Here is a 26455-nt window from a genome sequence, read left to right on the forward strand (position 1 = left end):
ATTAATGTCAATAAAAGCATCTTGGGTTGAAAAATTACTAAATTCAAAGGGAAAATTAAAGTCATATGTAGAATCCTTATGTCTGAAAAATAATATTTACTTTAAATATATTCTAATTACCAATGAAACAGATTTGAAAAATTATGGCTTAATCAAAAACTTTCCAATTTTCTATCAACAAATTTTTATATGTTACAATAAATGTAAACAGAGACAAATGCATTTATCAGCTACAGAATTCTTACAACAACCAATATGGAATAATAAATTATTCACATATAAAGGTAAGACACTATATTTCCCTGATTGGATTAAAAGTAATCTGCTCTATGTCAAAGATATATGTGACTCAAGTGGTCTAAAACCTGCTAAATGGTTTCTTGATAATTTAAAATACAAAAGTAATTGGATTTGCCAATATAAGATTTTATATTCAGTCTTTAGAGAATTTATAAACAAATATGATCTTTCAATTGTTCCATTTATCACAAACTCTCCAATAATCCCTCGCTTTCAGTACGGTAACAAACTATTAGACTTAAGCAAAGGTATTTCAAAAATATTTTACAAAATTTTATGTAATAAAAAATCACGTACACCTATTTATCAGTCATTCTATGAAAGAGAATTTCATATTCAGTGTAAATCATCATGGGTAAAAATATATAGACATAAAATTGCAAATATTTTTGATAAAAAGGTTGCAGAGTTCAACTATAAACTTTTGAACAACTTGCTCAGCAATAATTTATTCTTAAGTAAATGCTGCCAAGATATAAGCAGTAAATGCAACTCATGTCCAAATGAAACAGAAAATTGTAAACATTTAATATTTGATTGTTCAAATGTCAAAGATATTTGGAATTTGATAAGTTCCTCATTAAAATTTGAAATTAGCTGGAAACATATTGTTATTGGCTTCTATCAGGAAACAAATGACAAAATATCAGTTCTTGATATTTTAATTTCTTTCATTGCTTATCGTATCTACAAATTCAAAATGTTATGTAGACTCAATAGCAAAAATGAAACACAAGAAAGAGTTAAACAACATATAAAATATGAATTGCTAACATATCATAAAGTACTTAAGAAATGTAACACTCATAACTCGAATTATATAGACATTATATTAGGAGTTTCGGATAAACTTTAATAAAATTAAATCAATGTGTGAGAAATTATCAGTATTGTAACATACTTTTAATTAATATACATATATTTCTTACTATTCATATGTCTGTATTTATTTGTAATCGATATGTTCACGTACAACATGTATTTAATTATGTAAATGTAGTTTTACGTATGATATAAATCCACCTCTACTGGGAGAAAATGGTCTCCCGGCTAGGCTGCCCTAGGGTCATCTCTGGACTCTAGTTTGTGTGTGTGTGGACCCTGAGGCAGCATGAGTGGTAATATGTTTTAAGAAAATCCCTAGCTTTATTATATTTAACATTATGGCATTGTTGTAATCTACTAACTCATTGTTACATTGATCATCATACAATATGAATACTGTATAACCTATATATTTAAATGTCAACTATGACAATATTACTCTGACATGCAATGAAATTTATGTATTCAATGAATGTACATCTAAATTAGTTAATATGTACCCTGCGTGGTACTTTAGTAAAAACTTTGATATATATTGAGGGAGCTTAGTCAGGGCCCCATCCCTGGCAGCTGCCCTATTATATTAGTTATAGTTATTTTGAAATTGTTATAGAGTAGGCTCTGGGAAATAAATGAATATTATATATATATAAAAAAAAAAAAAACATCCCTGTCTGCTCAAAGGCCGTAAGCGTCGAACATATGCCTAAATTTACATACCTTCACCGGCAATGATGATGTGTCCATATGAATGAAAAATTCTCGAGCGGGATGTTAAACAATACACATCTTACTCGGCGCCTACTTATGTATTCATTTACCGAGTATTCCCCTCACAAACAGTTCAGCGGCACGGTGTACAACTTCTTTCTTTTGCCCAGCTATCTATTTTATATTGCTTTGGGGGGTTATAAGAATTGAGATTGATCACTGTTCGTTATCTTCGCCTTACTAAAATAATTATGACTATTTCTACGACTATTTCTACGATTTTGTATTTTCCTCATCATATCTGAGTTGTCGTTCCTCTTCCATATGCCAATATTCAAGATTCCCTATTTTTTGTTCACGCTTTGTAGTCTTTGTTCCAAATTCTCTAGTCTTTTGGACTTCCCTAGTCATTGTACCGGATTCTGTAGTATTTATAATTTTTTTAGTTTTTATTCGGGATTTCCCTTGTCCATGTTCGGGATTCCCTAGGCTTTGTACGGGGCTTTCAGGTCTTTACTACCGTTTGCTTCCACTCAAAATTCACCAAAAATTTCTAGGAAACAACATACTTAGTGGCGGATCAAGTGGAGGTCTCCATTCCCCCATTGAATTGGATAACTAAAAAAAAAAATCAAAGGTTATTTGTACTATTTGAACGATGAAAATGCCATATAGGATAAGATATACTTAAGAAATAAATTTCAGTTTTGAAAATACATGAAGACATGTACTGCGATTATGTGATGATGTACTGTACGCCAGCATACTTTATGAAGCGCATTAGCTAGCGTGCAACAATGCTATACATGATCTCATGTATTTTCAAAAATGAAGTTTATTTTTCAGATTTGCATTTCACTTTTATTTTTGTCGGAATATTTCCAGTCGTACTACATTTATCCATAAGATCCATACACATATTGTTCATATATTCATGAGGAAATAACTATGACATCAATTGGTGAAGATATTGAAGGTAAAATAACTGAAAATCTTTACATTCACTGGACCTTTTCTCTTATATTTCTTTTGTAAATGACATTGCTTTCATTATGCAATAAATACACATTTGTTGCAAACTAGTTCGACCCGGTTTTCTAGTACCACCTGTCTGCAAAAATGATTACCAAATATGAAGCGTCATCAAGGTCAAATGGTGCATTGTCTGTTCCGTTTAACTAATAAATGGGTCAACCATATGATATTTTAGATCCCAATTCTAGTTTATATTTTACATAATACATGAAAACATAAATATAAACAATAAAATGTCTTTCTTTGTTGTTTCATCAGGTGATGAAGGTAGCAATCACTGCAGAAAAACAATTGCATAACCCGCTAACGCTTTCTGCAATGTTAGGTACCTTCATCAACCAATGAAACAACAAAGAAAGCATTTTATTGTTTAAAAGCAAATTATATCAAAATAAACTAATTTAGAACAAAAGTAAAATATCATTGTTAATTAAAAATATTCTTAAGAACAAGCACCATAGCCATCAGGCTTCGCAACCGGTAGGGGGCGCCCCGTCAACATATGGTGATTGAAAGAAGCAGGAAGTAGCAAACATTGACTAGAAATCCATGTATAATAGCTATTGATGTTATCTTCCAGACATCCTGTTTCGTAATCTCCAGGTCTTCTACAAGATTGCAAGGAACTTTCCGCTCGACCTTTACTTCCTGAATGATCCGTCGTATACAATGAAAGCATTAATAGCGAGACTCAATGCACTCGCTTACGACATAGGTAAAGTATATTTGTTAGATATGGCTGTGTGAAGTACTCTATTAATATCAATGCTGTCCTGATACTTGTATAGAAATTTCATAGAGTAGCCCAGAAACGTTATCTTTTTAATCTGACCACTAAAGATACCGGTCATTATCTCATTATCATCAAGTGTTTCACTGCATCCTCTAAAACCTGACTACAATGTAGATAATACTTACACCTTTAAAGTGTTGGTTACCGATGGTTTGGATAGATCTGTCATTATCTCATTATTAAGGATGTGAGGAGATCTTTCGTCATTAAATTGACGTTTTCTGTTTTAAAATGTTTTTACGACAACCGTGTTTCTGTATGTCTTCAGCTGATGAAATAGCCAAACTCACAACCGATTTCAGATTTGGACTTGGGACAGCAATGGATAAAGTTATATGGCCATTTACCCGTGTAGACCCTTTATTGTAAGTCAATGAAACTTCATAACATAACCATGCTTTCATGAATAGAGGAATAATCCTAGCCTGAATATTTCTTTTACATATACGACGGAAAAATTACGATATTCAAACAAAACAATGGTGTACTTCAAATACATGCAAAACATTATACTTGTTTTGATAAACAATGAAAAAGTGAAGGTAACGAACATACAATGAAGAGTAAGGCAAACACGGACCACTGGATACACCAGAGGTGGGATCAGGTGCCTAGGAGGTGTAAGCATCCTCTGGCGATCGGTCACACCCGCCGTGAGCCCTATATCTCATCAGGTAAACGGAGTAATCCGTAGTCGAAATCAGTGTGTAAAGAACGGCCTCCATTGGTATGAAACACTCCACACAGTATTTAAACCCAATGGCAGGTCGTACTGGTAAATTAGAGTGTTACAATGACCATACAATTTGTAAAATGCCGATGTAGAAATCCCTGTAACATTATTAAAGTTATTTATCAGTAGCTTGCCTCAGTTCAAAAACTGGCCATACTTAAACAAGCTCTTGCATATCGAATCAGTCGAGAGTCATAAATAGCATATGCAGGCGATAATAGAATATTGCGACATAGATATGGGAATTTAAAGATGGAGAAACTGAATTCATCCCGTTTGTCACGAAGTTGAGTTGTTAGTTTGCTGTTAACATATCTGTTTAACAAAATATCTAAAAATGAAGCAGATGTGGAAGACTCTGTGTTGTCTCTTGTTTTTAGTTCACTTGGATATGTCGAATCGACATATTAATGAAAATGAGTATTATTAACAGGTGAAATGTTGTAGATATATCTTAATATCGAGTTGAAGGCCACAGCTAGATCATTTTTCTACCCATTTTGCCTTATAAGAATATAAAAAACAGGTCAGCGAATAAACGAGCACAATCTGTGCCTACGGGTTTTTCCAGCAAGCAAGTTACATGTAGAAAGAAAACTATTTTATTCATATTCCTGAATGTGACTACATTTTTCAGCTTATACTAGACAAAAGGAGCTCATATATCTTAGGACATTTTTCATTTATAAGTTTCTCATGCCATGGTTTCATCATTTCTGAATAAAATATAAATATCGATTTTTGTTCCTTTCGTGGCTAAACTCAATCAACATACACATTTAAGTTTTGGGGAATGGGGAACATGGTAACTACCCACGATTTTGTTTACCAACGAAATTGTCTATGTTAGAAAAACCACAACATTTCATTAACAGGAAAATGAACGAAAATCACTGTGTTATATTTTATTTTCCGGTGATCTCTTTATATTTTCTAGTCTAGCCTATCCCTGCGGCTCCCCATCCATCCAGTGCGACAAACCATACTCCTTCCTCCATCGACAATCCTTGACCAGTAACATAACGAAGTTCAAGGTACGTAATATAGACCAATTAGTTACTCGGAATAATGATCAGATCATGGCAGAATTAAGCTGCTGTATACAGGATTATTTTCGCCCTATGTTATTTTGGCTTTTCTACACTTGCAGACAGTTTCGCCCCGTTTTAAATTCGCACATAAACAGTTGTGTCAAAGGAGAGATATAAGTAAAAAAACAAATTCACCCATTCCTAAATTTACCCAGTGACAACAATGGCGAAAGGAGCGAAAATAAAACGGGGCGATTATTTCCCTGTTTACAGTATTCCCAATAGTGGCTGCCTGCCGCAATTTAAAAGAGTGTTTGTCGGATTATCAGTGACACGTGATTTGGTCTGAGAGCGAGACAGCAGATTCGCATCTCGCTGTTGGACAAAGAAGGCAGAAATATAATACTTTGTTATATTAGTATAATCGGAGTCATGTGGTTTCGACACCTTTTAGTTTTCTTGCAGAGGCGTTCTTAATCAGTTCTTATGTGCAGACGAACTTTACAACACCAGCTTTGTAGAACTACCGCCGCAGGTCTGATTTGGTAGTCACCAGTTATAAAGCCAGCAAGCATATAAAAATCTCAAACTCAAGCTTCATTTTCTATGTTGTGAAGTGAATTTCATTTCTATTTCAGTCGACCTTGTTAGCTGTTGAGGTAAATACTTAAACACACACATGGTGATTACTACGGTGTTTTTCCAACATCTCTGTGTGTCAAACTATTTTACGCCTACACTGTTTTCATTCAATCTTTGCACATTTGCAAGCACTTTGATATATGGAATTTTCTATTAATTCCTTTCACTTAATGTTAAAAGTAATAAATATTACAACGGTCTTTCTTAGCCTCATTGTGAACTAAGTATTTTGTTTCATGAATGAAATCTAAGGTTTCATAAAATTTCTCTTTTTACTATTTACGGCCATTTGGCGTGAATTGTGTCAGTAGTGACGTCATTTCCTGCTGATAATTGGTTAATATACTCGTTATTCTAAATGTTGTGCTTTCAGAAAACATATCTTTGTGAGGTACTCTACATTGTCATAATGGCTGACGTCTTTTTAAAATAGTAATGAAAATACGGAATATCAGCAATATTTGTCTATTCATTTGAAACATCATTGCCTAGATGAGTAGCTCAGTAGGTTAGCAAGTCGACTGTTTAACTGTAGATCACGGGTTCAAATCCAGCAGGGGTAATTTTATTTATACAGATTGCTTTTTACTAAAACTGAAGTTTTTCACTAAATAAACTAAATTCGAAAGTTTTCAATATCAAAATATTGTTATATATGTATACATGTATCCGCCACTTTTCATCCATATTTTTCTCTGGAGTAGCATTCCTCGTTAAATGTTCTAGAGAAATTATGTCTATATGATATAAGTATTGTTTGTCCAGGCATCTAGAGACATTATATCTATATGATATAAATATTATGTTTGTCCAGGCATCTAGAGACATTATATCTATATGATATAAGTATTGTTTGTCCAGGCATCTAGAGAAATTATGTCTATATGATATAAGTATTGTTTGTCCAGACATCTAGAGACATTATATCTATATGATATAAGTATTATGTTTGTCCAGGCATCTAGAGACATTATATCTATATGATATAAGTATTGTTTGTCCAGACATCTAGAGACATTATATCTAGATGGTATAAGTATTGTTTGTCCAGGCATCTAGAGACATTATATCTATATGATATAAGTATTGTTTGTCCAGACATCTAGAGACATTATATCTATATGATATAAGTATAATGTTTGTCCAGGAATTTACATCTTACTTCCTGTAATAGGTTCAACGTGAAAATAAGGCATTCATATGTCGATATATACCAACGAACACAATATAAAAGACACCACTCTGTCTAACACATCTGCTTCATAATGGACATTTAAATGAAAATAGATGTCAAACTAACAACACCACTTTATAACAAACGAGATGATTTCAGCTTCTCCGTCGTCAACATTCTAAATTTGTGTAGCAGTGTCCCATTATCACCTGTGTCTCTGACCTGATTCTATACGCGGGAACATTTTCACGTATGATCAATTTCTAAATCGAGACAGGCTACTGACGAATAAGTTGATGTTACAGGATTCGATCTATTGATATGTAATGGATAAAATCTAATGGCTAGATTAGGGTAATGGCCTATTGAGTTCGATATCAGGTAATGCACATAAGATTCCGATGCATTTAATTTTAATTTCCCATTGTACACTTGAAGAAGAAACACTTGAGAAGTTTGTTTTACTTCTTAAAACTATGACATTATATCTATATGCAAATAATTAATCACTGTGCTTCTAAGGTTTATTTGGTAAAATGAATATTTCATTCAATACACACTTCTACTAGCTCTCTTGTCCATTCTCAGTTTAAAAGTAACCCTCTACCGTTTGCTATGTTAATACTTTCCTTCGTTCGAGCACTGCAAATCCGATTCTAATATCCTATAAACGTTATATTATTAGAAGCAGTAGTTGAATATGACTTTTTGGAATTAACACAGCTCATTGAGTTTGATAGACTGCTTTCAAGTGAAATGTATTGATATAGATTATTTAGTACCAATTGATAGTTTGTGACACATAGTTCTCTTATACAGGTTATTCTGTTATACAGGTTATTCTGTTATACAGGTTATTCTCTTATACATGTTCTTTTCCTACATGTTGTATTCTCTTAAACGTTTTGTTCTATGAAACGACCTCTGTATCCGGGTTAGTATAGGTTCTCGGTACGCCTTGCTTGTCGTAAAAGGCGACTAAATGGGGCGGACATTCGAATAAAATCACAAAAACGAGGTCCCGTGTCACAGCAGGTGTGACACGATATAGATCCCTCCCTCCTCAAAGGTTGAGCGTAGTCTAAATTTTGCAGCCCTTCACCGGCAATGGTGAAGTGTCCATTTGAATAACAAATTCTGAAGAGGGACTTAAAACAATATACAACCAACCGTCTTTTTTTTCCAGGTGCGCTTGTCGTAAATTTGCTGTTCTTTTACACGTGCTGTTCTCTTAAACATGTTGTTCTCTTACAGGAGCTGTTGTATTTTACACGTGTTGTTCTGTTCTGTTTTACACGTGTTGTTCTCTTCTGTTTTACACGTGCTGTTCTCTTTTACACGTGCTGTTCTGTTTTACACGTGTTGTTCTGTTTTACACGTGTTGTTCTCTTTTACACGTGATTTTTTTTTTTTACACGTGTTGTATTCTAACACTTGTTTATGTTACACGTGTTATTTTCTTACACGTGTTGTTTATGTTACACGTGTTGTTTTCTTACACGTGTTGTTTAGTTTACACGTGCTGTTTTCTTACATTTGTTGTTTATTTTACACGTGTTGTTTTCTTACACGTGTTGTTTAGTTTACACGTGCTGTTTTCTTACATTTGTTGTTTATTTTACACGTGTTGTTGTTGTTGCTGCATTTTACATGTGATACGGCTACATTGTACCAGGTATCATTCTAATGAGTTCATCTATATCAACTAGATTTATGAAACTACAGTTAAATTGGTGATGTGGATAATTTGACAAGCCATAGCAATGTTATATTATTCTCTTTTATTTACTTAAACTACACCGATAACTTGTTGATACATGTATAAAGCAAAACCTTCTCAAAATAACTTTAAAAACAAGGACATTTCATAAGCACTATATAAACTTTAGTAAATAGGAATTTACTCATGAATTTAAGAAATGAATTTCACTTTTGAAAATGCATGAAGGTACAAACTGTCACCCTACACACCGGAACATTCTTCATGAAGCGCGTTAATTCTCCATCAAGTATGCCGGCGTGAAGCAATGTAGTTCATACTCTCGTGTATTTTCAAAAGTAAGTTTATGTGTTATATTAACATTTTGATATAATTTCTGTTGAAACTTCCTGTCGTTAGAATAAGTGTGTTACATTCATTTATATTCATATGTGAATTGTTTACTTTTGCAGCACGTGAGGAATTTGTGTATATATCAAAGGCAAAAACATCGGAAATGTTGAGATATTGAAATACAACCATCAGCTAGATATACCATTCAGTTATAGCACCGTCCCCTTAAGCATGTTATGATTAGGTAATGATTACTATTCGTGCTTTTAAATTCAGAAACACCTTGTTGTAGAACGCTGTTAATGACGTAAATACTACTGCCAATCAAGATATTACAGAAGGGCTGTTTGATGGACTGATGCAAGTAATGGTTTGTGGGGTAAGTACTCCTCTGAATAATGGTTTGTGGGATATGTATTCCTCTGAATAATGGTTTGTGGGATAGGTATTCCTCTGATTAATGGTTTGTGGGATAGGTATTCCTCTGAATAATGGTTTGTGGGGTAGGTATTCCTCTGAATAATGGTTTGTGGAATAGGTATTCCTCTGATTAATGGTTTATGGGGTAGGTATTCCTCTGAATAATGGTTTGTGGGGGTGGGTATTTCTCTGAATAATGGTTTGTGGGGTAGGTATTCCTCTGAATAATGGTTTGTGGGATAGGTATTCCTCTGATTAATGGTTTGTGGGGTAGGTATTCCTCTGATTAATGGTTTGTGGGATAGGTATTCCTCTGATTAATGGTTTGTGGGATAGGTATTCCTCTGATTAATGGTTTGTGGGGTAAGTATTCCTCTGAATAATGGTTTGTGGGGTAGGTATTCCTCTGAATAATGGTTTGTGGGGTAGGTATTCCTCTGAATAATGGTTTCTGGAATAGGTATTCCTCTGATTAATGGTTTATGGGGTAGGTATTCCTCTGAATAATGGTTTGTGGGGGTAGGTATTTCTCTGAATAATGGTTTGTGGGGTAGGTATCCCTCTGAATAATGGTTTGTGGGGTAGGTATTCCTCTGATTAATGGTTTGTGGGATAGGTATTCCTCTGAATAATGGTTTGTGGGGTAGGTATTCCTCTGAATAATGGTTTGTGGGATAGGTATTCCTCTGATTAATGGTTTGTGGAATAGGTATTCCTCTGATTAATGGTTTATGGGGTAGGTATTCCTCTGAATAATGGTTTGTGGGGGTAGGTATTTCTCTGAATAATGGTTTGTGGGGGTAGGTATCCCTCTGAATAATGGTTTGTGGGGTAGGTATTCCTCTGAATAATGGTTTGTGGGATAGGTATTCCTCTGATTAATGGTTTGTGGGGTAGGTATTCCTCTGAATAATGGTTTGTGGGGGTAGGTATTTCTCTGAATAATGGTTTGTGGGGTAGGTATCCCTCTGAATAGGTATCCCTCTGAATAATGGTTTGTGGGGGTAGGTATTCCTCTGAATAATGGTTTGTGGGGGTAGGTATTCCTCTGAATAATGGTTTGTGGGGGTAGGTATTCCTCTGAATAATGGTTTGTGGGATAAGTGTTCCTCTGAATGATGGTTTGTGGGATAAGTATTCCTCTGAATAATGGTTTGTGGGGTAGGTATTCCTCTGATTAATGGTTTGTGGGGTAAGTATTCCTCTGAATAATGGTTTGTTAGGTAAGTACTCCTCTGAATAACAGTTTGTGGGATATTTATTCCTCTTGAATTATCTTGATGGTATTCTTCCGATTACGGCATCTCGATATTGTTTCGCCAGACCTTATTTGCGATGATTTCCAATTATCAGCAAGGCATTAGTTTTGCTATTGTTTAAGATTTGTTCACGAGAACCTTCGCAAAATCCAAAATTAAATTTCTGCGAGATCCATTTACAGAGCTTAACTTGTACTGTGACTAATATCTTGGCAACGCAAATCACGATCTCAAACTTTAGGCAAGAAGAGATCAAATGACATGAACACATAAGAAGGTTGAACTTGAAATATTATGGATATGTGCCACTAATGTATTTCAAATATTAAATGTGATGCATCACTATCAATTAGTTAATCTGTATCAATTTTATATACATGGTACATGCATCTATTTCACCAGATTTCAATGGAGGAGTTTGCTCTCAAACTATTTGGATTCATAGTGAAAGAAAAATCACTTCAAGATTTCTATTCAATCATTATTTCATGGTAATCAGAATCACAAATTGATTTAGGTGTGAGATTAAGTAAATGTCTTACACAATCTACTGAAAATAATTTTATGTTCTCCTCAGCTAGCTTTCTCAGTAGAAAATGATCCAACCAGAAGGAAGCTGTGGTTGGCTATTCAAGGTTGAAGAGCTTTGATTTCATTCAAACAATATCGATGCTCTTTTCTTCATCATGTGATTAGCTTTAAAATGTCATCACGTGATTAGCTTTAAAATGTCATCACGTGATTAGCTTTAAAACGTCTTCACGTGATTCCCTTCCATTGAAACCTTACAAATTGTGGAACAGTTCATATGTTTATTAAGCCTGATGCACACTAGTACCTACTATAACGTCAATTGAAAATGAACGATGAACTATCAGTATGTTGAAATATATAGGATAGAATAGGGTGGAGGAAAAAGGCCAGACGGATGGTGATCTACGCCACAGACATAAACTTCCACCAGTCGGGGGACGGCAGGGTGAGTATTGAATTCAATCCGATTTAAACTCTGATAGAATACAAAATTTTACCTCGTGTTTCCAGTTAATGCAATGTTAGATTCTGGATTTCTCAGAATTAGATTATAGTATCCTTTTATGCATGTAAAACGACGAACATAAGAAACAGTGATCAATATCATTAATTCCCTAAAATACAAACCCGAGAACAGGACAAACATGAAGCCCTAGAAGCATTAAAGGCGGGAACAAGTATCTAGGAGGAGTTAGAACACAATAGATAAATGAAAATTCAAAAATGTTTTTACTGGGGTACATGTAAAAGGGCAGCTACATGTAACATGTGCAGTGTACATGTTTAACATTATGTTTTTATTTTCTATTTTCATAAAATATTTATTTTCCAGAAAGTTACCACCAATTATGATATCATATATTTGCCCAATTCTCTATTTTGTGTTCCTTATAAGAGATGTATGAGATTAATTATCGTTCATTATCTTCACCTTTTCATCACAACAGGGAGTGCTTACTCCTCTTAGGCACCTGATCGCACCTCTAGTATATCCAGGGGTCCGTGTTTGCTCAACTCTCTATTTTGTAATCATTATAGCAGATATATGAGATTTATCACTGTTCGTTATACCGACCTTTTCATCACATAATAATATTGCAAATAAGATACGATGATAGTTACATCACATTCACTTTGCTTTTAGTTTGCAAATATTTTGGAACCAAATGATGGTCTATGTCATCTGAATGATGCTGGCAAATATACAATGGCTGAAATTCAAGTATGTATCATGCTATTTCTATATCTGATACTATTTGTAATATATAATGCATTCTGAAGTCAAATGTAAGGCATATGTTTGTTTACTAAGTAATTATATGCCTTTTCAAGGATATTTCGCTTATGTGGTGACGTCATCAGCTTTAGACAAAGTACTAAAGATCCATAACCGTGGTAGGAGCCATGTTGGTTCTTTATCGTACCAACGCTTATCGTGTTACAAGGCCTCGGTTTTAAAAATCTTATCCAGAAGACCCGCAACAATCTTATCCGGAAGACCCGCGAATCTGGAAGACCCGCAAAAATCTTATCTGGAAGATCCACGAAAATCTTATCCAGAAGACCTGCGTAAATCTTGTCTGGAAGATCCACGGAAATCTTATCCGGAAGACACGCGAAAATCTTATTCGGAAGACCCATGAACATTTCATTTAGGCATGTTATAAAACTTGTTTTCGATGACAATAGAATCCCCGACACTGCCGCACACTACACGGTCGTTGAAAATGGAAGTGAGATACAGTCAGTCGACGCACGAGGGTCATACAAGAGACACACTGCATTTGAAATATTTTGTAGAGAACAGAGATTGCAATTTAATGATAATTATATGTAAGCATGTCAGAAATAGAAAAAAATAAACTTAGAGCTGATATACATTATATGTATACAGACTGATGAAAACACGTGTGTATGTTACTGCAACAGCCTCTTCGCTAGCCAAGGATTTTCTATGGTGTCATGATAGGGACATTTGCAAAAGCGTGACAGCTCGTTAGTCACAAGAAGCCAACACGCAACGCGCCGTCACGCTAACATAACTTTACACAACTTGTATTCGCGCCGACAAGCAATGCACCTTCACGCTTTTGCAAATGGTCCAATCCGGACATTATAGTTTCGGTCCACTCCGCTTCCCATAATGGCTAGCGAAGATGCTGCAACACGACTCTTCCGTTTTTGTACATTTCCCAAGACAATTCTTTTTTCAGGATTATCCGTCAGTCGGACAAATCGTACAAAAAGCACGTGAAAACAACATCAACATAATCTTCGTTATTGGAGGAAATGACAATACTGCTGTTCGGAGTTTGTTTTATGATAGTCTGGCCGCCATTTTACCTGGAGGAATCAATAATGCTTCCGCTCTCTCCCCGGACGCCTCCGATATTCTGAGTATTGTTGGAAACAACTACAGGGTATCAGGCTTTTCTATTTTTCTTCTTGAGTATTGATTAAACTCTATAAAGAGATTTTGATTGATTAAACTACATTATGAGATTTTGATTGGTGAAACTACATAAAGAGATTTTGATTGCTGAAAATACATAAAAAGATTATGATTGGTTGAACTACAAAAACAGATTATAATTGGTTAAACTTCATAAAGAGATTTTGATTGGGTAAACTACATAAACAGATTCTGGTTGGTTAATCCACATAAAGATATTATGATTGGTGAAACTACATAAAAAGATTCTGATAAGAAACTTCGAAAATATACTGAAATTGTAATGGTTTAGCATGCATAATGACATATTTCTTACAAAAATTTGTCTTAATTCATGACAGTTTGCATAAAAGCTAAATAATATTCCATCAGCTTCATCAATGAAAATGGAAGGATCTATATATGAATTAATGCAATTCATTATACACAAACCTTTTGCGTCATATTGAATAATGCATATGAATATTGCCTTATGCAATGCAATTCCAAAACAACGAAAGGAATGTTAATTTCGTAAAGAAATCGTTGCTCTCCGACACGAACATCGACAATGTAAACGTATCTTACATATGTACCCTAGGTTTGACACGATGCAGTTTGAGATTTCCCTGTGAACTAGGTCTGCACGTTTTTGTAGTATGGGTATATCCATGAATTTAAATAATCATTTGTTGTTGAAAACGTACTTTCACGAAAACTGATTTATATGCAATGTGAGAAAAGGCTTGGGACCTATACGTAAACATTGAAACTGAAATTGAATACAGCAGTACTCCCAGAATTTAATTGGTCACCATTCGTACATGTACAAATCGAAGCTAACACAAACATTCACATGCTATCTACATATAGTCCCTGAAATCTTGAAAATGTTGATGCTGCAAGCATTATCAAAAGATATGTAGATTTTGTAAACTGATTTATACAAAGAATAATTAGAATGCTATAGATGAATGTGTTTAACTTATTGATTACAAATAATCCTTTTCGTACTGCTGTGTGATTGTTGAACGTAGTTTATCATTTTCTACTCATGATTAGTATAATTAAGATTTATCTGTCATTAAATACTGCACTTATTCATCAATTGTCTGTTAACTGTTTTGGTTTTCTATACTACGGAAATCTGAAATCATAGAATTTTTGACAAGGCTACCCATTGGCAAAATATTAACCACCAGTCAATAGAAAACTGGAAACCCGAACATTACCTATAGGTGTACGCTCTTTAAAAATAGGGAACCGGAGTTAACTATTGTTACATGCACTATATTGGTAGAATGTCTCGCCTCTTTCGAAACGTTTGTATCTCAAACAATGAACACATTCTCATGGTAGGTACTCGGGTCTCATGGTGATCAAGGTGCAAATTTTGATGGAAAAATCATACAAGGAACTCTGTTATATCACAAGAAGTCTCTCTCACGATTCCTGACCATCCTGTGGGTAATGGGATGTAGGGAAGCGTCTACAGGTTCTAATGGATAAAATAGGTACAATGTACATTGAACTTGTCACAGAAGAGCATATATTGATTAATAGATTGATTGAATATTGTTTAACGTCCCTCTCGAGAATATTTCACTCATATGGAGAGGTCACCATTGCCGGTGAAGGGCTACAAACTTTCGGCCTATGCTCGGCGCTTATGGCCTTTGAGCAGGGAGGGATCTTTATCGTGCCACACCTGTTGTAATACGGGACCTCGGATTTTTGCGGTCTCATCCGAAGGACTGCTCCATTTAGTCGCCTTCTACAACAAACAAGAGGTATTGAGAACCTATTCTAACCCGGATCCCCACGGGATTCATATCAAAGAACATAGATCCCCATTAGTCCATGTAGTAACAACAGGTAGGGAAGGATAGGACGATATGTTCAGGTAGAAAGCGAAGACTATCAACAGTGCAGGAATTTTGTCAAAAAGGAAATATCATTGAACTTATACATAAGGTATAACTTATAAGTAAATCACGTTTTATGACTCAACTTTCTTAATTTGGTGAATGGCGGGATATCTGTTTTTAAGTGAGGGGAGTTAGGGGTAGTTGAATACTGTATTATTTCATTTTTCTACTTTGAAGTACTTAAGATTTCTCCATTTAGACATTTACCTGTATCTATTCATGCATGCACAGCGCTTCTGAACTAAATTTGCTGTCTGCTAGTATGAAAAGTGAAGATAACGAACAGTGATCGATCTCATAACTCCTATAAGCAATACAAAATAGAGAGTTGGGCAAACACGGACCCCGTATTGTCTTTGTGTTGTCTATGTGTATATATATTAAATGTTTTTGATGTCCTAACCATCACGTGATCTTTAGAACACGGTTACAAAATGATGCCATCAATCCTGGAATGAACATTGCACGTTGCGTGCAATATATGGCATAATTCTGACAAAATATGCCACTTCGCTTTCAAGATGATGCACGATATTTTCAACAAAATATTTTTGAATAATTGATTGTAACAGTCTTAATTGTAATAAATTCTAGACTGGGCTGTGTTAAAGATCGTAGCGGCTACTTAGCTAGGTTGAACGAACATCTAGGCTAGCGCTATTTTGAGATAACAATCGTTAATTCGTAGCTAGCCTATATATATAAAGCTGTCTTGATACCACTGTATGGAGATCTCATGACTTAATCATATGTACTTATTTTTACAGCGTCTTCGTGAAACTGTTAAAATCGTCACGAGTGGGGTTCCAGAGGAGCTGATCATGGGGCTGTATTCTAACTGTAAAACAGGAGGGTTGGTTTTCTTTTTTAATTTTCTTATTTGCACGCTATGATGACTTGATAATGTTCTGTTAATGTTACACTGAAACATTGATTGTGTATAGTCACTGATATCTGTTAACTTTGCAGACGTACACTCGATAGGACCGACACATGCACAGGCCTGACCATTGACAAATGGGTAATGAAATAATAGTTATAACAAATTAGTCATCTCTTATTTTTGGTAATCCTCATGATATCATTCAGTCTATATTTAATTCCGTTTCTTGATAAATGAAGGTATTTTAAATTTCTTTTGATTATGTACAGCTAAATCAATTACAACGCTTTATTGGGTTCCCTGTTACACAGTAAATAGTATATCTGTTGTTGTTGTTGTTGTTTGTTGTTGTTGGTTTTTTTTTTTTAGATAATTCTATTTTTATCGTACAAAACAGAAAACATAGAAATGCTACATTTTCTCATGCTTCTGTGTTTTAGGCGAATTTTACAGTGTATCTAGTATCCAATTTGACAGTTTGTCCTGAGAAAAGGGACTTTATCTTCACCCTTTTTCCTGAGGGTCTGGAGGAAAGAGTTGAAATAGAAGTGGAGCATGTCTGTGAATGTAAATGTCAACTGGAACCGGAAGCGGTAAGTCAGCCTTATTTTGTTCACAGTTCACTGATGTTACTGTAGATCGCTTATATTTTGCGGCACCTTATTTTTGTGTGTACAATATGGTGTATTTATTCACGTGATTTTTCGCAAATCATTATATATTGCGTAAATTTTCTGTATTAAAGTTTATAAAATATACAGTAGGAGTTTATTTGCGGGAACGAAATATTCGCTAATGGCTAATCTCGCAAAATTACGCGCGCGTGTGTGTGTTTCTGTGTGCATGCGTGTGTGCGTGTAAATGCCAAATGACCCCATAAACGTGTACTTAAACCTGGTTTGGGTTATCTGTAGAGCTTCCAAACGACATTAAAGCGACACTATGATTATACACGCGTGATTTGTTCTTCATCTGGTGAAAAATTGGAGATCCCAAAGTTCTCTTGATAAATGTCACCGTCATTATTGTATGAGGTACTTCATCGCGAAATCGGTAAATAAGATAGATGAATTGTTTGTAAACGATTACAGACTACTTTGATAAACAGAAAAGTCTTCTCGTATCATCTTATGTTTAGTTAAAAATATGACGTCACAAAGCACTATTTCCACCAACTGCCTTATGTTTTCTGCGTTAAATGAATAGGCGGATCAAATTTCTAAAGTCGTGTCGCAAGATGTTGAGGGTCTTCTCTCATTCCAACGGTCACGCTGTCAAACGTATTAATTTACAAATGGTCGAGCTAATGCCTCAGTGAACAAAGAACAAGTAATCACATTAATTGATTTCAATACAATAACAGTACTAAATGTAATACTGAAGGGATTATCTATAGAGGTACAGTTACTGTTATTTGTACACAGGAACCAAACAGTACTAAATGTAGTACTGAAGGAATTATCTAGAGATACTGTTATTTGTACACAGGAACCAAACAGTACTAAATGTAATACTGAAGGAATTATCTAGAGATACTGTTATTTGTACACAGGAACCAAACAGTACTAAATGTGATACTGAAGGAATTATCTAGAGATACTGTTATTTGTACACAGGAACCAAACAGTACTAAATGTAATACTGAAGGAATTATCTAGAGATACTGTTATTTGTACACAGGAACCAAACAGTACTAAATGTAATACTGAAGGAATTATCTCTAGAGGTACAGTTATTTGTACACAGGAACCAAACAGTTCTAAATGTAGTACTGAAGGAATTATCTCTAGAGGTACAGTTATTTGTACACAGGAACCAAACAGTACTAAATGTAATACTGAAGGAATTATCTATAGAAGTACTGTTATTTGTACACAGGAACCAAACAGTACTAAATGTAATACTGAAGGAATTATCTATAGAAGTACTGTTATTTGTACACAGGAACCAAACAGTACTAAATGTAATACTGAAGGGATTATCTATAGAAGTACTGTTATTTGTACACAGGAACCAAACAGTACTAAATGTAATACTGAAGGGATTATCTAGAGGTACAGTTATTTGTACACAGGAACCAAACAGTTCTAAATGTAATACTGAAGGAATTATCTCTAGAGGTACAGTTATTTGTACACAGGAACCAAACAGTTCTAAATGTAATACTGACGGGATTATCTATAGAGATACTGTTATTTATACACAGGAACCAAACAGTACTAAATGTAATAATCAAGGGACGTACGAGTGTGGCGTTTGTCATTGTAATGTCGGATGGTCGGGGGACACATGCGAATGCGACGAAAGAGGAACGGAAGCGGAGGCCTGCGGCACGGATTCAGGGTACTGCATACAGAGTTTCCTATCATTGAGATTACTTCAATATTGCATAAACAGTGCTGTCATTCTGGTAGCGATTGTATTTCCTTAGAAAAAGTTTAATCTTCCTTGAATAATTCTATACGTGTAGTTATAATGCGTGCATGAAAAAAGCAGTAAAACATCCATTATTTTGCAGACTTAAATTCAGAAATGTATGAGTTGTTCAGATTTGTGTATAATTTTTGTATGTATACTGTTTGACGCCTCATACAGAGACTCTACCACCATTAGGTGACGTGTGACAAGTTCTGACAAATGCAAGGCGCTTACTACAGTGTACCGCGGTAGTTCTTTATCGTGACAACGTCTACCCTTGTGAAGGTTATATTCGGAAGACATGTGACTTTCACGTCTAACCGGCGAGAGAGCAGTCACTACATATATCAAACGTGTTACCTTTGAGGCAGCACCGCTATCAAGATTCGAACCAAGGTTTCCCCTCTTGCTAAGCGAGCACCCTAACCACTTGGCTTCCACGACTAGTAACCCTTTTATCACACAGGATTTCCTTAATATTCATGTTTTATATTTTTGCCCCGTACAAAAACGGCTTTTACGAAATGCTTCAGAATATGCAACAATGCCGGAAACTGCACCTGCGGAAGATGTGAGTGTTTTGACGGATACAGTGGGGACCGATGTGAATGCAATGACCTGGATTGCCCTTCAGATAATGGGCTGTTATGTGGAGGTAACGTGTGCAGTTCTTTTTCTTGATTATTTCTCTATATATACAATCGTACGTGGAACTTGCCAACATGTTTGATTAAAATCGATTTCAAGTTCAATGGAGCCAATATTTTATTTTCATAACGATGCGGTTTAAAGATTTATACGTTCAGTCTGTACCAGCACATACATGTAATGTTAAAAATATACGAAGTATACTATGATTTTATCAATTTCCGTGGATATTAAAAATTTTGAATTTGGCAAAGATATGCAGTTGCAAGGAAAGTAGGTCTATAACCTTTTATGGGGTAATAAGTTGATCACGTGATTCCATGGTTAGACAAGCATGATAATGACAAAATTGGTAAGCAAGAATTAAAGAATAAAATACATCAGAACATGATTTACGACGCTAGCCCTTCATGAAAAGCATGTCCAGTTCATAACATCATGTATTTTCAAATTGAAATTTATTTCTTATATATTCATTCTACTTTCACTTCTGTTGGAATTCCCAGCTGTTGAAATGGACGTACTATATTTATCAAGAATTATACATTGTTTGTTTCCCATCTGCAGCACGCTCATGACATGATTATCATTACAATTCGCAAAGATATGAAAGACAAAAATCATAGGAAATTGTAGATATTACACGATGTAGCTTTAGCGTATTGTGTATCTGTAAAGGTCCGGACCACGGACAATGTTCCTGTGGAGCTAGCTCTAGCGTATTGTGTATTTGTAAAGGTCCGGACCACGGACAATGTTCCTGTGGAGCTTGTGTCTGTAACTCCACGTACACGGGGGAGGTCTGTGATTGTTCCACGTCTGCCGACTCCTGCAGAGATAATAATGGGGTAAGCACGATAGAACGCTCAGAAAACTAACGCAGATATTAAAACAATTTATCCGCTGTTTATAACTATGTGTTGTTTGGGTGATTGCCAGTTTAATACACTCACAGGAGCTCTCCAAAACAGGCATGCAATTGAGTCAAAATTCAGATTTGTTACAATATTTATGTATTCCCTTTTACTATTTCAACAAGTTTCCTTAAATGTATTATTGTTTGTATAACGATTCCAAACCCGAGAAATTGATATATGTATAATTATGCTGCACGATATTTTAGATACCGTCACTTATCAGCGACAATGTGTGAAAGGTGAAGATAACGAACAGTGATCAATCTCATAACTCCTATAAAGGTGAAGATAACGAACAGTGATCAATCTCATAACGCCTGCTTTATGTTTTTAACAGACTATATGTACCGGTAATGGAAACTGCGAGTGTGGAAAGTGTCGCTGTGAGGTCGGATTTAGAGGGGATGTTTGTGATCGATGCCAGGTTTAATATTCAACTATTCTGAGCTGAATTCTTTTCTTTTTCTTTTTAAAAATTGACTATATATATGTATAGCCAACCTGTCTTATCAACTGATTTCAAAATCTGGAATGCATGTATCCCTTTAGAACAAGTTGCTGCTAACTGATGTTTGACATTCATTGCAGCACTGCCCGGGTATTTGTGAGAACAACAACAATTGTGTGGAATGTGTTGGATTCAATCAAGGTCCATTCAACACAACGGACTGTAGCGAAAAATGCCAGAACGTCGAAGTTGTATCCCTTTTACAAGATTCTGGTACGTTGAATCTGATAAAGTATTTCAATGAGTGCCTTTTCTTGTCGTACAGAAGCATAAGTTTCATAGAAGTAACGATTTCATAGAAATAAATTTCAAAAGGATTACTAAGGATTTTAACACTTGATGGTTTTAGCTGGAGAAAACGAGACGTCAACAAGCTGTACTCTGCAGGACAATTCCGGGTGTCTTATTGAATTCAATGTTTGTAAGTGTATTTTTTTTAATGAAAAAAATTACTCTGGAGCATTATTCCAGTCGGCTGTTAGAGAGCAAGCCGAAAAAAAAGATTTTAATATTAACATTTACTGTAGTCTATATAGCAATATTTTGAGGTGACTAGGATAGATGGCTCAAAAATATTTATCTAACTGTACTTGTTTTGAGGGTGTGTTTTGTCTGTTGATGAAAGGTGAAGATAACGAACAGTGATCAATCTCATAACTCCTATTAGCAATACAAAATAGATAATAGGGCAAACACGGACCCCTGGACACACCAGAGGTGGGATAAGGTGCCCAGGAGGAGTAAGCATCTCCTGTCGACCGGTCACACATATCATATGCTTTTTTGTTTAGCATATCTTACATTTGTTCTCGAGTAAATAAGAACCTCTCCGCCAATTTTATTCAAACTTAACATAAATTATTTTTCGATATAGTAACTTCAAATAATCCAGAGGGAAGAGATTAAATAAATCCCAATCAATCTAGGTAAGTGAAGTCGTGTATGAAATACTATGAAATAAAATTCAGCTGTGAACAAACACTGGCCATTTTGACAATAGGAGTATATGTAAATCTATGTAAAATACTGTAAATGGGGAAATGATTGCAGTGGTTTTAATTTCGTTATGTTCGTGGTTGGGGATTTTCCCGAGAAATTAAAACAACCGCAATCATTTTGCAAGCGTGACACAATACGTTTTGAACAGTTATCAGTAATCAAAATAAATATTGAATTCCGCGAAAATAAAACCACCGCAATTAGACTAATATGGAAAACCGCGAACTTTTAGCACCGCGAAATTAAAACCACTTACAGTAGTTGGGGAAAATACACAGTCGGAAATATATGCATCTTAATGGTATTTATATTCATGTTTATTTAAAGCTGGGTAAAACTATGATCGCAAGTAATAGTTTTAAAACGGGCAACAGAGAAATCAAATTCTTTTTTTTGAGTTGCAAAAACAGTGTACAAAGACAAGGGAGTGTATGGAAATACTCCTCTTGTTTCAATTCAAGTTTATTTAAAATTTTACCAAGCCGTACCATGATCATACAATGTTGTAATAGCTCAGGTAAGCGATTTAGCTCATGGACTTCTTTTTGCAGATGATTCTGATGGAGGACAATATGTGAAAGTCAAGTCTTGGAAACGTGAGTATTAGCACATCAGTAGCGTTTTGAGTTTGCACGATGAATAGATAGAAACAAGATGTTAAATACAGTCTCGGAATTGAACACACAAGGTGTAGGGGTTAGAACGAGGTCTCAGAAATAAACACACAGGGTGTATAGAAACAAACAAGATGTTCAATACAGTCTCAGAAATAAACACACAGAGTTTGTAGAAACAAACAAGATGTTAAATACAGTCTCAGAATTGAACACACAAGGTGTAGGGATTAGAACGAGGTCTCAGAAATAAACACACAGGGCGTATAGAAACAAATAAGATATTAAATACAGTCTCATAAATAAACACACAGGGTGTATAGAAACAAACAAGATGTTCAATACAGTCTCATAAATAAACACACAGGGTGTATAGAAACAAACAAGATGTTAAATACAGTCTCAGAAATAAACACACAGGGTGTATAGAAACAAACAAGATGTTAAATACAGTCTCAGAAATAAACACACAGGGTGTAAAGAAACAAACAAGATGTTCAATACAGTCTCAGAAATAAACACACAGGGTCTGTAGAAACAATACAGTCTCCGAAATAAACACACAGGGTGTGTAGAAACAAACAAGATGTTAAATACAGTCTCCGAAATAAACACACAGGGTGTGTAGAAACAAACAAGATATTAGATACCGTCTCAGAAATAAACACACAAGCAATGCGATAATTCAACAATAGAATAAATCACTGTAGAAACATACATATAAAACACAGAAATGTTTTCTCATCGCAGATGAGACAAATTTCCTTCACATGGGAATAAAACAGGAGTGTTAATTTGGTTTTTAAAGCTTTCTCATTATGCTGTTGAGAGCAATATTTATTTCGGTGTTTGAAAACAGACTAAATATCTTTTTAATTAGTGTGATAAACTATATAGGAAAGGATTTCTGACAAATTCGACTAATCATTTATTGGTATTAACAAAGCAGTGCTCTAATGTAATGCATATTTAAGAAGAATTGAAGTTTATGATGGATTATTGCATGTTCGTGGGAGAAGTATCATTAGAAAAATCAGTGACAAAAGTAACAAACAAGAAGCCCGGAAGCTCATATCTAAACAGGAAAATGAATTCCCCTTTCACGCAATTCCATCACTGAGAGTGGTAGTTAACAATCAAAGTACTGAAAGTCAATAAAAATCTACTGCCAACAGGCCACCCACGATCTCGCGTCGCCATATTTGTTTACTTTAAAAAATGCCACATGGTCATGAAATTGTCGTGAGATGTTTACTATCCGACTCGGCGATTTAAATGTAATAGAAAATTAGCTTGGTTACCTTCTAATCCGATCAGGTATAATATGCAGATATAATATAACTTGCATAGCTTGATAAAATGCATTTCTTCCTATGATGATATACGATTAGAATACGGAATATACCAATTTAAATGATTATAATGTATAATACAAATTTGTAGGAAAATTGTATGACCTCACGAGCAATAGACACATATTTGTATTATCAATCCTAGTAATCCTTAAAATATAGCCTATCTTTATAAATTAATGTTTATCAAATTGTCGATTTTCTTAATAAATGTCCGCACAAATAGTTCATTTACTGGTTCTGAAATCAGTAGATTTATGATGTTAGGGAATATGATATATCTATGTTTTGTAAAGGCTGCCCTCCCGGACCTGCAGATCCTCTCACGGTCGGACTAGGTCTGTCAGGCGCTATATTCCTTGTGGGGTTACTACTCCTTTTGATCTGGAAGCTTCTGACGATGTTATATGATAAAATGGAGTACTCCAAATTTGAATCAGAAATCCAAAATCCAGCTTGGGAAAAGGTAAAATTCCATACAATTACAATCTCTGAAACTGGACTTTCATGTATTTTTCTGCAAGGAATTGATGTAATTTCCTTTGTTGTTTTTTTTCAGTCCGAAAATCCTATTTACAAAGAGTGTGTAACTACGGTGCAAAATCCTCTACATGATGCAGAATGCATTAAAGATCCGGAGGGTTTGGTCAACAACGAGGAGGAAAAGATCTTGAAAGACGCATGAAAAGTTTGCTATCCATTTAAGTTTCGCTAATTTCCAGTTCGCCTCGAGTTCTCATTTGATTCAACACACTAAGAATTCAGAAAAAGGCAATTGTGTGTCAGAAACTTATCAGCTTGTTAATATTATTTCGCCGATATAGAATTAAAAAAGATTTCAATAATCATTCCTCGGTTTAGTTCACCTCAGATGAAATCTTTAAAAGTAAAATATACTGACTGATACCTGTTCAATGTTTGTTTGTCTTTCTTTCATTTGTAATGCTTTTAAAATTGAATTTTTCGCAAAATAACTGACAACATATTATTATCATCTGTCGTTGTATTGTATATGTACTGACAACATATTAACATCTGGCATTGTATTGTATATGAACTGACAACATTTTAACATCTGGCGTTGTATTGTACAGTGTATATGAACTGACAACATATTAACATCTGACGTTGTATTGTATATGCACTGACAACATATTATCATCTGTCATTGTATTGTATATGTACTGACGACCTGTTATCATCTGTCGTTGTATTGTATATGAACTGACACCCTATTATCATCTGTCATTGTATTGTATATGTACTGACAACCTTTTATCATCTGTTCATATACAATACAATATTCTGGCATTGTATTGTATATGAACTGACAACATTTTAACATCTGGCGTTGTATTGTATATGAACTGACAACATATTAACATCTGACGTTGTATTGTATATGAACTGACAACATTTTAACATCTGGCGTTGTATTGTATATGAACTGACAACATATTAACATCTGACGTTGTATTGTATATGCACTGACAACATATTATCATCTGCCGTTGTATTGTATATGAACTGACACCCTATTATCATCTGTCGTTGTATTGTATATGTACTGACAACCTTTTATCATCTGTCGTTGTATTGTATATGTACTGACAACCCTTTTATCATCTGTCGTTGTATTGTATATGTACTGACAACATATTAACATTTGTCGTTGTATTTTGTTGCTGAAAACGTCACTGGTAGTGTTTGTTTTTCTCCTAGTTAGTTATAGAATAATGAATTAGTGTAGCGTGACGATCATTATGAATGGTATGTCATCCAATTTTAAAAGTTATAACGTTGGAACACGACAAGGTGAATATTTGTCTCCACTTTTGTTTTCTCTTTGAATTAATGATCTAGAAATGGTTTTTTTTGGATAAAAACATTTTGGGACTCTAAAAGCATTACTACTTCCATAGAAAATGAATTTGTTGTGTACACGAAATTGTTTATCTTGTTTTATGCTGATGATACTGTGATCATGGTTGAGACTGCCGGTGATCTCCAAAATGCATTAAAGAAATTTTACTCTAGTCAATGGAAGTTACTAGTCAATACTGACTGAAAAAAATATCAATATTTTCTAGAGGGCCTTTGCCAAAAATGTTTTCTCTTTAATGCTGTTACTATGAAAGGTGAAGATAACGAACAGTGATCAATCTCATAACTCTTATAAGCCATACAAAATAGATAGTTGGGCAAACACGGATCCCTGGACACACCAGAGGTGGGATCAGGTGCCTA

The 26455-nt window shown here is 34.8% G+C and overlaps 1 protein-coding gene across 5 annotated transcripts in view; it reads left to right on the forward strand.

The window, feature by feature from the left end:
- Positions 1–26249, forward strand: part of LOC125678016 (integrin beta-3-like) — a 39121-nt gene extending 12872 nt beyond the window's left edge. For 2 of the 5 annotated variants that reach the window (XM_056152373.1, XM_056152374.1), the window contains exons 5-24: positions 3452–3586; positions 3933–4029; positions 5335–5431; positions 6067–6087; positions 9590–9676; positions 11872–11955; positions 12655–12732; positions 13724–13930; positions 16637–16722; positions 16839–16890; positions 17193–17345; positions 18959–19095; positions 19704–19825; positions 20497–20666; positions 21073–21159; positions 21324–21456; positions 21593–21664; positions 22794–22838; positions 24505–24674; positions 24768–26249. In XM_056152373.1, coding sequence (XP_056008348.1) covers positions 3452–3586; positions 3933–4029; positions 5335–5431; positions 6067–6087; positions 9590–9676; positions 11872–11955; positions 12655–12732; positions 13724–13930; positions 16637–16722; positions 16839–16890; positions 17193–17345; positions 18959–19095; positions 19704–19825; positions 20497–20666; positions 21073–21159; positions 21324–21456; positions 21593–21664; positions 22794–22838; positions 24505–24674; positions 24768–24893 — 2159 coding nt within the window. In that variant the 3' untranslated portion in view covers positions 24894–26249. The remainder of the gene's footprint in view (positions 1–3451; positions 3587–3932; positions 4030–5334; positions 5432–6066; positions 6088–9589; positions 9677–11871; positions 11956–12654; positions 12733–13723; positions 13931–16636; positions 16723–16838; positions 16891–17192; positions 17346–18958; positions 19096–19703; positions 19826–20496; positions 20667–21072; positions 21160–21323; positions 21457–21592; positions 21665–22793; positions 22839–24504; positions 24675–24767) is intronic. The other 3 variants (XM_056152376.1, XM_056152375.1, XM_056152377.1) reach the window with 3 other exon arrangements.
- The last annotated feature ends 206 nt before the right edge of the window (positions 26250–26455 follow it).

Source organism: Ostrea edulis, chromosome 10 (assembly GCF_947568905.1).
Source record: "Ostrea edulis chromosome 10, xbOstEdul1.1, whole genome shotgun sequence".
Taxonomy (NCBI): domain Eukaryota; kingdom Metazoa; phylum Mollusca; class Bivalvia; order Ostreida; family Ostreidae; genus Ostrea; species Ostrea edulis.